This window comes from Amphibalanus amphitrite, unplaced genomic scaffold, assembly GCF_019059575.1.
Source record: "Amphibalanus amphitrite isolate SeventyFive unplaced genomic scaffold, NRLGWU_Aamphi_draft 000389F_arrow, whole genome shotgun sequence".
Lineage (NCBI taxonomy): Eukaryota > Metazoa > Arthropoda > Thecostraca > Balanomorpha > Balanidae > Amphibalanus > Amphibalanus amphitrite.
Window position 1 is genome coordinate 492,113 of NW_024881883.1, and position 13,415 is coordinate 505,527.

Sequence of the window (13,415 nt, forward strand, 5' to 3'; positions counted from 1 at the left end):
TCCGCTCAATTCAGCTCAGCTCAGTTTCCGCTCAGAAAAAATGTACCGACGAAAAAAATGCACGGACGAAAAAATGTACAGACGAAAAAATGCGAGACGAAAAAAGTCGGACGAAAATCTGCGGACGAAAAATTGTCCGACGAAAATCTTCTAGACGAAAAAAAAAACGTCATGGAATCATCTCAACTATAGTCTGTTCCTGTGAATAAGAGAGCTTTTCCCATATAATGGACATCAGAAGGTGAGAGTTCCAGTTAGCGCCTCTGCCCCACCCCACTTTCAATAGGATATGGTTGCTTAGCCCACATTCAACCAACGAAGAGGAACTTTATTTGCTAATTCCTAATTGTAACTATTTTATGCAGAGGTAAGAACCCTTATTGATAAAATCAATTTAAATAACTGCTTAAATAACAAAGTGAAGAATGCTGAATTGTACATTGCGGAGCAGAGTGTCAAGGCGAAGCATCAAAGCCTGACAGTAGGTATTCATCCTGCAGTCAGACTTGAAACTTGAGACTGGCTGTATTAGCCTATAAATTGGCCAAGACCCTGGTCTTCCAATTTCCATGCAATATGGGTGAAAGAAATTAAGCTCGATTAGTGATTACTATTGATTTTTTTTTTAGAGTTTTGATATTTTTAAGTGCGATCACGAAGGCAGTGTAATTGCTCACTCCATAGCTAGCTCATAGCTGAAGCATCAAAGCCTGAGTTAATTTCCAAGCATGAACTGAAAAGAATTAGGACTGGATCAGCTCAGCTCAGCTAAATCAGCTCAGCTCAGCTCAATCAGCTCAGCTCAGCTCAGCTCGCTCAGCTCAGATCAGCTCAATCAGCTCAGCTCAGCTCAGCTCAAGCTCATTCAGCTCAGCTCAGCTCAAGCTCATTCAGCTCAGCTCAGACAGCAGCTCAGCTCAATGCATTACTGAGCCGGCTCAGCTCACAGCTCAACAATTTGGCAAAATGTTGAGCCGGCTCATGAGCTGAGCTGATTTTTGAGCCGGCTCAACTGAGCTGATCACAAGTCTGCAATGTAGCCGGGTATCACGTCTAATTATATGATTCCGTTCATTTCTGATCACCCGAGGCAGCTCAACAACCTATGTCCTCAAAGCGTGCAGCAGCAGGTCGCCAATTCTGAGAATAACTTCGCCCGCTGGGCTGTCGTGCCGTTGCTCGTGCTCGGCAGAGGTTCAATCGATATACCGGGTCCGAACTGACCTGCCCCAAGGCGGAGCAGAGGGCGGGCCAACGCAGCGCCGACGACAGGAGGGGAGGGGGGGGGGGGTGGAGTGAAGGGGTTACAGTGGCGCAGCGAGGAGATTTACGACTGGGGTGGCGAGTGATTGGCGTGACCGAGTGAAGGGTATGAATTGGTTGGCGTCTAATTAGCGTTCCATTGCCGCTGTGGCTTTTTAATAGCTTTGGCTTTAGGGAGGGAAAGGAAATGTGCTTCGGGAGACCATCTTCTGCTGGGCTGCGGAGTCGATGGATTTTCGGTGACTCCGACTCTGACTTCGGAATTCTAAAATCAACTCCGACTCCGGGCAGAACTGTCGACTCCGACAGACTCCAACTCCGACTCTGACTCCGCAGACCTGGCAGGGCTGCTGAGTCGATGAATTTTCGGTGACTCCAACTCTAGCTCCGGCTGGGTTTCCAATATCGACTCCAACTCCGACTCCCCAACCCTAATTGTGAGCCTATCGTTTATCATAAACGAGGGAAAAATATTTGGAATAGAAACTTAGCATGTCGTTGAATATTTTTCTGACATTGCCTCCATTCTTCTAGTCGTCAGTCGAAGTTAGCATTTCTGGAGCATCTTTCCATGTCATAGACTCACCAGTGCCTGTTCCCCGGCGTTTTACTCCGCCAAAACTGGCGAATATAGCACCTGTTGCACTGCCGGGCTGTGCTATCTCTTGACAACCCTGCCAGCACGTATCCTGGCACCTCGCTGGCGTTGGCTTTTTGCGTGGGTTGATGTGCGTGCTGGCATGACTAAGCGCCAACGCTTGTCAATGGCGGCAGGCTCGCTGACACCTGCGCGCGCGGGGAGGGGTGGGGTGTTTGTGATGCCGCTCACTGCCAGGTGATGCCAGCTGAGCCATCTTTGTGGTCATAGAAGTTGCATTGTGATGACTAATTTAGATTGTTGAGGTTGAATTGAAAAGAGATGAAGCATCCACTGAGCTTTGCAGTGATTTTTTTTTTCAATTAAGTGTGACTCTTTAGGTATTTGACTTGTCATGATACAAGTTTTGGTTGTTCGTGTCATTTCGATTTTTTTCTGAGGGTGTAATTTTTAGATGGAATTCGACCAAGTTCTGTCATCTATGCATGCTTGGCTGAGTTACTGTCGCTGATTTAGTTAGCCTGTTTTATTTATCACAGGCGCAGCCTCTGCGTAACTGCAATTGAATAGACATTGCAGTTTTGTTGCACTGGATAATCTATATCTTCAAAAACATGTTGCGTACTTCTTTTGAGTTCAACTCATTGGTAATTCAGCACATTGGCTCCGGTCGATGATGATGACATTATCTGCACGCTCTTCCGCCCCCTGTCTCCGCCTCTGCCACGCCCCTCACCCCCCCCCCTCCCTCAGTCCCCGCCTCCGTCACACGGCACATATCGACCGAGCTGTGGCTGTGCGTCCCGCCCCGCCCCCTGCGCTCGAGCGTCCTGAAAAGCTGGCACGGGGCCAAGGCCAAGGTCGTTCACTGCTCCGAGTTCAAGGTCACAGCCAACAGCGACCGATTCGAAACCGGCGACCGCGGCTGGCTGCTCGGCGTATTGAACGTAGCTTTAGCTGCAGCGGTTGGCTGAAAGCGTTCTGTTGACGAGCCCTGAAATGGAATAGGGATGTAAAAGTTTTGAGCATCTAAGTTTAATTGCATAGTTTTTAGCTGGGTGTTGGCATTTTGTTCGTGAAAACGTCTGGTTTTCTGCTGAGTGGTCGTTAATCTTCTGCTTTTTTCTCGAAAATGGAAAATAATGAGGCTTTTGCGCTGCTAAAATCAACTGGCTTTTACTCAATAGCTCTATGGCTGCATCTGAACTTTTTATGTTGTATAAACTTGTCTGTCTCGAGCGATGTGTTGCCAGTCAGTAATCGTTGCATGCAACATAAATGCATATTTTTGACTAGCTATCCGTCTGAATAGGAACGGACACAAGCAATAACATCGACCGTCTGACCTGAATACAGAATAACACCTATCGGGGTCGGCCGCGACAGTTCTTTGTTTTTGTGTCGTGCGTCAGTTCTATCTACCGGGACTGCGGGTATTGTCGGGAGTCCCCCTAATACTTGGACGCAAGAAGCACTCATAAATAACTCATGGCTGCATGAGAGATCAGGTAGAGCCAGGATTGGGGTGCAGTAAGGTTTCCTCTGTCGAGTGCTGTAGAACTGCTTTGTAAAGTAATCTTGCTGCTGTCAGTGGCGGCGGAACACCTTCAATTAAGGGGGGGAGGGCACTGCCGACTTTTCGTCCCATTCTTTCCAGCAGGGCGTTGCATGTAAAGCCCTATGGAAAGCCCCATTAAAATGCCAAAATCAAGGGGGAGGCACGGTGCCCCGGTGCCCCCTCCCCCCGTTCCGCCGCCTATGTGCTATGTGCCTTCTCTACTGAAGAAATAGATGCGTCAATTAGGGATCCACGAAAACTAAAAGTTACGTTTCAATAATGAGCAGGTAACGTGAAAATATGATTATTCTTATTTAATTTATTGAGGAATAGTGTTTGACCCATCTGATACAAACCACCTTCTGTGAATGCTTATTGTTGTTGTTGTAATTCCACATTATAATTCTTGCAACTCTGTTACCAACTTTGTCCATGTGATATATCTCGTAAATAACCTGTCAAGATAGACTTGAACCCTAAGATCCGATCGTTGTTTGACGCAGCCTTGTCCAAACAGCATCGCCTTCCCTACTGCCCCTGTCCTCCCAAGTATGTAGGTGATCGATCGAAGCTGAGCCACCGCCCTCGTTGGCCACCGCCTCTCTTTGTCTCTAATGCAAAACATCGAACGGGGTCGTTTCTGTTTTTCCTGTCAGTTTTTGGACACCTGTTTCTTGGCTCTCTTTGGATGGTTTCTGGGAGACGTAGGTAGTTGTCGGTCTTGGACTAAAGCACAGAATCCGTCAGAGCGGTTTTTCGGATAAGAATCGATCCGTTTGGCTGCCACAACAGTGGTTGGCAGGGTAGTGATGCCAAGTTTCGTGCGTGACTTGGTGGCCGAACAAAACATGTCGGCTATAATGAGCAGTGAGGGTTCAGGGCAGGTCATTCCCTGTCACGGAGAGAGATTATTGGCTTTCTGTAACAGTTAGTATTCAGGAGATGACTGTTATGCTACTGTGCAACGGCAGAAATTTCATGTTGGGTCAGAGGTCATGTTGGGTCAGAGGCTGGGTGACCCAGCATAGTTACGGAGCGAGCGAAGCGAGCGTAGTCTTTCCTTAGATTAACGGAAATTTCTGAGTATGAGCGGCCGGCCGGCCGGCCGGCCGGCCGGCCGTGGTCACGCTTCTGCGACGCTTATATCTCAGCAACCACTTGACCGATTTACACGCGGTAATTTTTGTAGGGTAGCTTCATTCCTTCTACCAAGTATTGGACTATTCCCGATGCATGTAGGTGACCCCTTATGCACGTGCCACGTGCAAAACAAAGAGGTGTCACTTTTGTAATTGTTGCAATATCTTGGTAACTACTTGGCCGATTGCGCTGAAAGTTGGCATGTAGGTAGGCACCCACTAGGCAATGCATATCCATGTGCCAGAGTTGGGGTGCTGCTGCACGTGCGCACGTGCAGGGGTCGATTCCAGATCTCGAGAACGGCTGGACCGATGGCGCTCAAATTTGGCACACGGTTAGGGACCGGTTAGTAGGGTGCCGTGCAAAAGTCAGTTGGGACCCATTTTGCACGTGCGCACGTGCAGGGTGCCACTTCCAGATCTCGAGAACGGCTGGGCCGATTGTGCTCAAATTTGGCACATCGCTAGAGACCGGTTAGTTGGGTGCTGTGCACAAGTCAGCTGGAGGTACCCCCTCGAAATTTCGCACGTGCAAGGCTCACCCTCTCGCTCGCTCCGTTAGTCGCCCCAAAAGGCGTTATACTGGTAGTAGGCATTTGCCTTTGCACGGCAGTATGGGTTAGCTTTTGTGTTGTCAATGCATTGAAATATTTTTCTTTTATGTTCATCCATGTTGGTACAGTCCACAGCAGAAGTAATGTGGGGTTTCAGTCATGGGTATGTTCTGCTTCTGAAGCGTAGGAACGATTAGCCAGACTACAGTGAAACTTTGAATGTAGCTTATATGTATCGTCACCCTTGCAGCTGCAACTTTAGCTACTGACATCTTCTTTTCAATCACTCCGCATTAAACAATCGCCAGTCAAAGCCAACCGTTGAGATTGGTAAAACCCTACATTACTTTAGCGGTGGGCTGTACATGCATAGATGAGCCAAGATCAGGGTTTGTGCGACCTTTTGTTTTGTTTATTCGTCAAGCATGCATGAACTTGTTCTAAGCCATTTTGTGACATTTTGTCTTTCACCATATGTACGCTCATATGCTCACGTTTTCTCTCCTATCCTACCTCTTTTTCGTACCAATCCTTTCCATCTGTACCGAGCTTTTCGGTTTCGTGCAGCTCATTTATCGTAGCGCACCGCTCCTATATCGAACCGTATCTTTTTTACCGGCTCACGCCGCTCCGCGCCAGGGCTCACCATATTTCCACCAGATTGTCCATTGACCAACACCAACCATTGACTAGCTATCGATCTGCGGCGCCTAAAACAGCGTCCTCTCGCTCCCCCTTCCCCCCGCGTCGCCCCTGCGCCCGACATCGCCCCCTCTCGACGCGCCCGCTCGCCCGCAAAGGTAGTCTGCTGCGACGGGCATGCTCGTCGGTTGCTCGTCGCGATAGCGTGATAGGACGCTGCGCGGCGGCGGCTGAGGGAGCTAGTCGGTGGTGAGGGTTCACGACGCACGCGTGCGAGGCGCTGTAAGGTTAGTTGGTGTAAGGTGTCTGGTGTTTTGGTGACGAGAGTGGGTTGGTGTAGGTGTCTGGTGTTTTGGTGAGGCAGATGGTGGGTTGGTGTAGGTGTTTGGTGGTGGGAGTTGTGTAGTTAGATTTGTGTTGGCGTTTTTTAATTTGACTGGTTACGCTGGGTAATGATCTTGGGTAGCGCTTCACGTTGGGTGGCAGTTTGAGTGTTGAGTTTGAGTGATGAGAGTTGTATTGCTGGTTGCGTTTGGGTGCTGGGTATTTTTCCTGGCTATTTTAATGTCGGCAGCTCGTGCTCTTGCTGCTCTTGTTGTTTTGAGGTGGAGGCTATCCAAATAATCCATTCATTGTTCGGTTCAGGTAGCCTTAGCTCAAGGACATTCTGCATTTGCTTATTAGGTACCATAAGCATGGTATATACAATCATGAATCAACGTTAGGGATATAAATAAAACATGGCCTCCTCTGAACGAATGACGAATAAAAGTGCTATCAGCTATGATACGTGTAGAACTTAGACATTTTTACCCATTATGAGTTGGAGGGCGCTGCTGCTATTTTGATGAGGCCATATTCAGTTGCTTATCGAGACGCCTATCAGCGCTAAGGGTTCGTACTCACAGCGCACATCCTTATCCGCTGCAATGTTCGGGGATAAAGTGATAAGAACGTGTGCTATCACCGGTATACCCTGCAGTGGTGCTGAGCGTTGCTGATAAACTGTGTCTTTGTTGGGTGCAATTAACATTTGACCTTTTCGTTCAACCGTTGCCCCTGAACAGGTCAAGACATGTTTTCCGATCCATGAGTCACTATGAGTCACTCTAGTTGTGACTAACACATATTGAGCGAGGCCTTCGAATATCTATTAAGATGATTTAAGTGTCTCCTGCTAAGTGAATTAAGCGATAAAGCGAAGAGTCCGCCATTTGGCGTTGTTAATTGGTCTGGTGTTTGCTGATGCTAATTGTGTGCTTGTGTGTTTAGTAGGTGCTTCCGTGCTGCCCAGAAATGACTCATAGCGAGAGACATTTCCACAATGTGTCTTAAATTCACCTTCAGACACTTACTTGAATTATGCATCACGTACGGAATGACTAAGCGACGCAAGGCGTCTTGCCTCCATCAGGGCTCTCAGTGCTAGAAGCTAAAGGCCGGAACACAGCACTCGCTTGCAAATCGCGTCGAACTCGCGTCAAGCGCGGAAATCGCTTCGTCCGCTGTGTTTTCACTTGCAATTCAGCTCACAACCCGCGTCGAAAACGCGTCCCGCTTGGAAAACGCTTTGCGCTTCCAAATCGCGGCTGAAACGCGTTGATTATTGATTGCACTTGACCTTTGCACGTGACATCTTAGCATATCAATGTGTCTGTTTCATGACAAAATTTTATGCGGCGTTCTTTCGATGAAAATTTTTTAGCTTTGATATTTTAAATAACCTTCTCCTCGATCATTGATTAAAACCAGCACAGGTTAAAAGTTACTTTCTTTTGTAGGAAATTCCTTAAAAACAGTTGATGCCATGCCACACAGGTAGTTGATCATGCCACATTGGAACTTAACTATAATTTGTTCAGTCAATGTTAGTATTTTAGTCAGTATTTGTTTGCCACGTACCATGGTCACAATCGGTTGTTCAGAAGTTTTTCAAGCGAATACCTACAACACCGCTCTTGCAAATCTAACAACTGTTATCTTTCAATCTCATCTAGCAATTCATTCAATCTAATAATCCAACGATTACCATCCGTAAGTAAACTACATATTTCTCCTTTTGCGTTATGCAAATCACAGGATATACTTAACCCTCGCCCGCACATGCCATTTTCCCATCTTAGAACGCACATGGAGGGGGGGGGGGGGTGCCATCCTCCCGCGCCATTTCGTTCCTGTTGGAGATAGAGCTTCGTGGTAGGGACCAAAAAGATTCTTTGGGAAGAGACAAATCCAATGATACCCAGTTTTACCTTCTCAGGTCAGTCATTGACCTTCCAGGTCAGGTCAAACTAAAAAAATGTTGCTGTTTTGGGTCACCGTTGGATATCAAGTGCGCTGCTCATCATATAGGTACCGATGACGATGCCGTTTTGTGGTGCCAAGCCAGTTAGAACCTCTTTGTCACACTATCCGACCAGGTTTTTGCTGCTGAGGTCCTTTCAGGTCAAGTTAGGTCAAGGTCAATAATATGTGTTTGCATGTCTGTGAGTGTATGTGTGTATAATGATGTGTGCACCGATTGTTTATGTGTCCATATTAAATGAGATCATGAAATGAGAAGGTTTTACCAAAAAATACAGTCAAAGAAACTTCACGAAAAGTAAATTCAGCTTGCCTATATCGCAATGATTTTAAATGACATAGGTTGACCTTGACCCTGACCTTGACATCTGTTCATCGTCGAACAACATGTTCCATGATAGGTGGAAGGTAAGACTGGCAAAACAGGCCAAAATCAAGGTGTCAAAAGCTCACATGACCCATAGCCAACGCAAGATATTAAGTATTTGTCATTTGGGTCATGACATGACCTGAAGAACAAGGTCATATCTCCGAAACCAAACACCACAGGAACTTACAATTTTTTAGTGGACATCAAGAAAGGATAGAGGAGCAGCTATACAAAGTCAGGCTTTTAGCTCTAAAAATGTTGAGTGCAGAGCAGAAAAACTACCTGGGGGGGGGGGGGAGGGTGGCAACCACCTCCTCCCCACCCCATGTGCGGGCGAGGGTTAACATGGCATTGCAGTCTTGTTTTCGAGTAAACGTGTTGCTCATGATATTTCATTATTTTGTCAAAAATGGAGAACAGCCTATAAATTTACAAACGCAAAGTGTTAAATGCCTACAGAATAGAAAATTAAGTGGGAGATTCAACAACAGGATTGAATTGTAGCTAAATCACGGCATAATTTGGAAGTTGGGTGAAATTCCTTTCGGTTTTCTACGAAACCACTTAGCCCTCGCCCGCACATGGCGGTGGTTACCACCCCCAGGTAGTTTTTACTGCTCTGAACTAAATATTTTAAAAGCTAGAACCCGATTTTTCGCATAGCTGCTTCTCTATCCTTTCTCACCGTCCAATTAAAATTGCAAGTTTCTGTGGTTTTTGGTTTCGGATATATGACATTGTTCTTCAGGTCATGTCATGACCCAAATGACCAATACCCTGCAATATCTTGCGTTGGCTATGGGTCTTTTTAAGCTTATTTCCAAAATGCCTTGACATATTTTTGAAGCTTACCACGCCCCTATTTGTGGTTCAGCCTACGAAACAAGGCTGGCCCCAAGTCAAGTTAACGCAAGAGTATCTTTGCTAAAACGAGCGTGTGCGCCATTACGAGACGCAGCGATTGGTACCCGATTTCAAGGTCCCAAGACAACCGGTGACCTCTGAGGCAGGTCAAGTGGCCCAAGAAGCGGGTTCGTTTTTTTTGGTAGGGGAGGATGGGGTAATTTGGCCGCTTTTTAGGAAGCGCTGTAGCTCGAAACTGGCGACATACTTCTGCACTCTCTCAAGGCTGGCAGGTGTAGCATTCATTTTACTTTCTTATACAGCAAGCTGAAAATGATAGAGCAACTACTTATGCTTAAATTTTGTCGTTCTACAAAGGTCTGCAAAGCGGCTAAATTACCCCGCTAGCAAGGTTATTTGGCCGGTGGGGAAGAGCAATTTGGCCGGTGTTAATTTGAGGCCTGGATTTTATGTTACGGGCAAGTCAGCTTCAGCGCCATCAATGACATGTGTCCTTTACGCATTTTTAGGCTGACTCGGTGTCGGACTTATCTTCGAATGATTTTGACTCAGGTCTTATTTCAGCATTTTCCTGCATAACTGAAAATGCGCTTCCTTAGCATACACTGCTAAATCAAACATTTGCATTTTATTTGTGGTGAGAAAAACGTTAACTGTTAATTCTAGTAAGGAAATAATCGACTAATTTCAATTAAAAAATTCTTAGCAATCAAAGAAACTACTTAGCTCAGTCTCAAATCCTCACATCTCATAGGCCTCCGATGTCTGCAAACGAGTTGTTAATAGTGTTTACTAGCTGGAGATGTGACTATCAGTTTGGTTTGAGCAGATCCCTAGCAACTTCGTCGTGCCGCTTTGAGCTGTGTCTTGATGAGCGCCTAGGAGACAGACTGTGCCGCAATGCCACCGCCAACGGCTATAAACCCAACCAGCTCGGTACGACGACCTTATCATTACATAGGTGGCGGAACCGGGAACGGAGGGGGGGGGGCCGCACCGGCCCCCTTGATTTTGCCATTTTAACATAAGCCCTATGGGTGTTGCATGGAAAGAATGGGCAGTGCCCCTCCCCCTTAATTGAAGGTGTTTCGCCGCTACTGCTTATCAAGTCGGCCGTTCCAGCATAGCGATCCTGAGAGCACCGTCAAAGCTGTTCCACTAGCACTGGCAAAACTACCCCGCATTGCCATTCTGAAAAGTTTTGTCTACAAAGTCGTTGTGGTTTTACGGAAATCGATGAAATTACTCTTGAAAACGCTCAACATCTAAGCAATGGGACCACAACCTGTCAAAATTTGTCTACAGCCCGAAATTTACATGCCAGGCATATAATTTTTCGAACGGAAGTAAAAGTTACCATTTTCTAATCAAATTTATGTTTTACTGATTTTGAAGAAAATTACGAAGGGGAGGTTTCTGAAAAAAAATTCCACGGATTCCTCATTTTATGTTGACCGCAGTACAAGATACGTGTTAAGATTTCTTTAAACATCGAAACATAAAAACTAAACAATTTAATACATTTTACGTTTAAAATTGTCAATCAAATGAATACCGATGTGCTGAAAGCAGGAGACCACGCCGGTATTTAGTTAAAATTGCCGTAATCCAAGGTGCTTTATTTGGTTTCCATGGTTACTGAGTACTGACGCTATTACGCTTGCGTTTCGCGAGCAGAGAAACTGAAAAGTTGAAACAGATTCAACTTTTCAGCTTGCAACCCGCGCCGGACTGATTTTGCTTGCGTTTCGCTCGCGATTCGCTCGCGTTTTACGAGCGGGATCCGGCGTGATTTCGCGGCGTAAAAGCGAGACGACCTGCGTGTTGGGAGCTGAAAATATGCCATGTATTGCAATGGGAGAAGCGAGACGCGATTTGCGAGCTGAAAAGCTGTGTTCCGGCCTTAAAACCAGAGCATTATCTTCCTGGGCCTTCATCCTTAATAACCTGTAGTTTCTGTCAAATTAACATTGCTGCCAAATGATATGCATATCACTAACTCCTCATCTCCTTCTTACAGGTCTAACTACACTGTTGACGTTAGTGGAAGCCTCGCTTAGAAACCCAGTCGTGAACTGTAGTGGACGGCAGTTCCACACGGTTTCCACACTGCTCCTCTGAAGTACTGGGACGGTGATGTCGGCGCCCGTGGACGCCCCTGTGGACGCCCCTGTGGACGCGGTGGACAGTCAGATGGAGACGGTGGACGCGGCCTCTGTGCCGCCGGCGGGAGGTGACACAGGAGATGCCGGAGTGTTCGGGTTCGGGTGAGTGGTGGGGACTTGGTTCAGGGATCGTATGAAGAGACTAAAACCATGGAAGACTTTGGAGTAAAACGAGTAAACGGGACTTGAAATGCCGCGTATTGCAAATTTTATGTCATGCCCAGGAGTGGATAGTGTTTAAGTGTTTTGAATTATTACAGCATTTCTCGAAGGACATTTTGAACGGAGAGGAAACATTATATGCTATGAAGTTCACTTGAACATAATATCAGCCCAAATATTCATTTTAATTAAGTACTCGCTCGTAAAATTGTAAAACTGTACCCAAGCTGCCCTCCTCCGCCCGGATAGTGTTCAACTGTTCCCCCAGACCTGCTTACCTTTTGACCGATTCTCTTCCCTGCAGCCGGGCGACGCCTATCGTCCAGGCCACTGCACCCACCGCCAAAGATTCCTTCGAGTACAACATGAACCACAAGCGGCGTGGCCGGGCCGTCATCTTCAACCACCGCGACTTCCATCCGGACCAGCAGATGAAGGTGAGATCGGGTTGGTGTCTTTGCTTGTTGATGTGCTGGGCTAAGGAGATCAGCTTAGGACCTCATAATAACTGTTTCTGAGAAAATAGGCTGCATATGAGCTGAGGAGAAAGAAGACAGCGTAATAAGAATAGTTTTAAGCTAACAAAGTGCCCGAGGTGTCAGACCTATCATCTTTGACAAGTGTAATGAAGAATGCTGTCAAAACATCAGCGCCTCCATCTTATGCGACTGTCGCATGCGGGAAGACCAACCATTTATTCATATGTCAATATTCATATTCATACGCCATCCATTTATATTCCAACCAACATTCTTCTGCTTGCCTGATGGTAATAGGTTATTGTTTTCATTTCTTTCGAGCTACATTGTTTGTAAAGGCATATAACTGATAATATGCCATCAACACTACTTTTTTTGCCAGTAAACTCTTGGACTAAGAATATCGGAACATATCGTCATATTAATGACACCATCACGGTATGGCAGCTCACGCCAATATGCATGCTAATTGCCCCATGACACTATTATGCACTACCACGCTCTGACACCCTCCCCGCTCTCCTACAGATGAGAAACGGCACAGACGTGGATCGCGACTCCCTGGAGGCGGTCCTGAGGGACCTGGACTTTGATGTTGAGGTCCACAATGATCTGCGAAAGTCGGAGCTGTTTGCTGTGCTGGATAAATGTGAGTCGGTGCTGGGAGACTGCGATGTGGCCTGCAGTCACGGGTCGCTGTGCGGAATATTTATAGCTAGTGGAATCTGCATGAAAGAGAAATTGGTTATGGCGTGATGTTTTCTGGTCTGGTTTCTGGTTTCTGGTGATGTTTCTGGTCATAAGCTATCGATAACAAAAAAAAGAGGAAATATGTAACAATAGGATTTAGTGATGCATTTTCTAGTAATGGTTGGTGAGAGTCATGACAAAAGCTGGAATGACATCAGTATCCTGAAATTCCTGTTTTAGTGATGATACTTATCTAGTGACATGACACAAAGTGTTCATATTCATTATTACATATGTTTCAGTGTCGTCTTGCCCACCACATCACGGCGTAACCCGCGCCTCATCTCTCTCGCCCTCAGTGTCCACGGCCGACCACTCGGACGCCGACTGTCTGGTCATCTCGTTCCTCTCTCATGGTGATACCGGTGTACTGTACACTTACGACGAGATCCTGAAGTCGGACCACCTCTGGACCCGCTTCACGGCCGATAGGTGTCCGTCGCTGGCCGGAAAGCCAAAGATTTTCTTCATTCAGGTTGGTTGGGGAGGTGCTGGGGGCAAGTTGGGTACAAATGCTGCGCGTGCATTTTATAGAGAGAATTGAAGCTAGTTAATGAGCGCTTAGTT

General features: G+C 46.6%; 1 protein-coding gene across 8 annotated transcripts in view; it reads left to right on the top strand.

Moving 5' to 3' along the window:
• The window catches only part of LOC122390284 (caspase-1-like), a 47,164-nt gene that overhangs the window by 29,206 nt on the left and 4,543 nt on the right, over window positions 1–13,415 (top strand). For 3 of the 8 annotated variants that reach the window (XM_043383049.1, XM_043383048.1, XM_043383046.1), the window contains exons 2-5: window positions 11,313–11,559; window positions 11,924–12,056; window positions 12,627–12,747; window positions 13,148–13,323. In XM_043383049.1, coding sequence (XP_043238984.1) covers window positions 11,429–11,559; window positions 11,924–12,056; window positions 12,627–12,747; window positions 13,148–13,323 — 561 coding nt within the window. In that variant the 5' untranslated portion in view covers window positions 11,313–11,428. Of the gene's footprint in view, window positions 1–5,807; window positions 6,042–10,976; window positions 11,139–11,312; window positions 11,560–11,923; window positions 12,057–12,626; window positions 12,748–13,147; window positions 13,324–13,415 lie in introns of those variants that run through there. The other 5 variants (XM_043383047.1, XM_043383050.1, XM_043383053.1 and 2 more) reach the window with 5 other exon arrangements.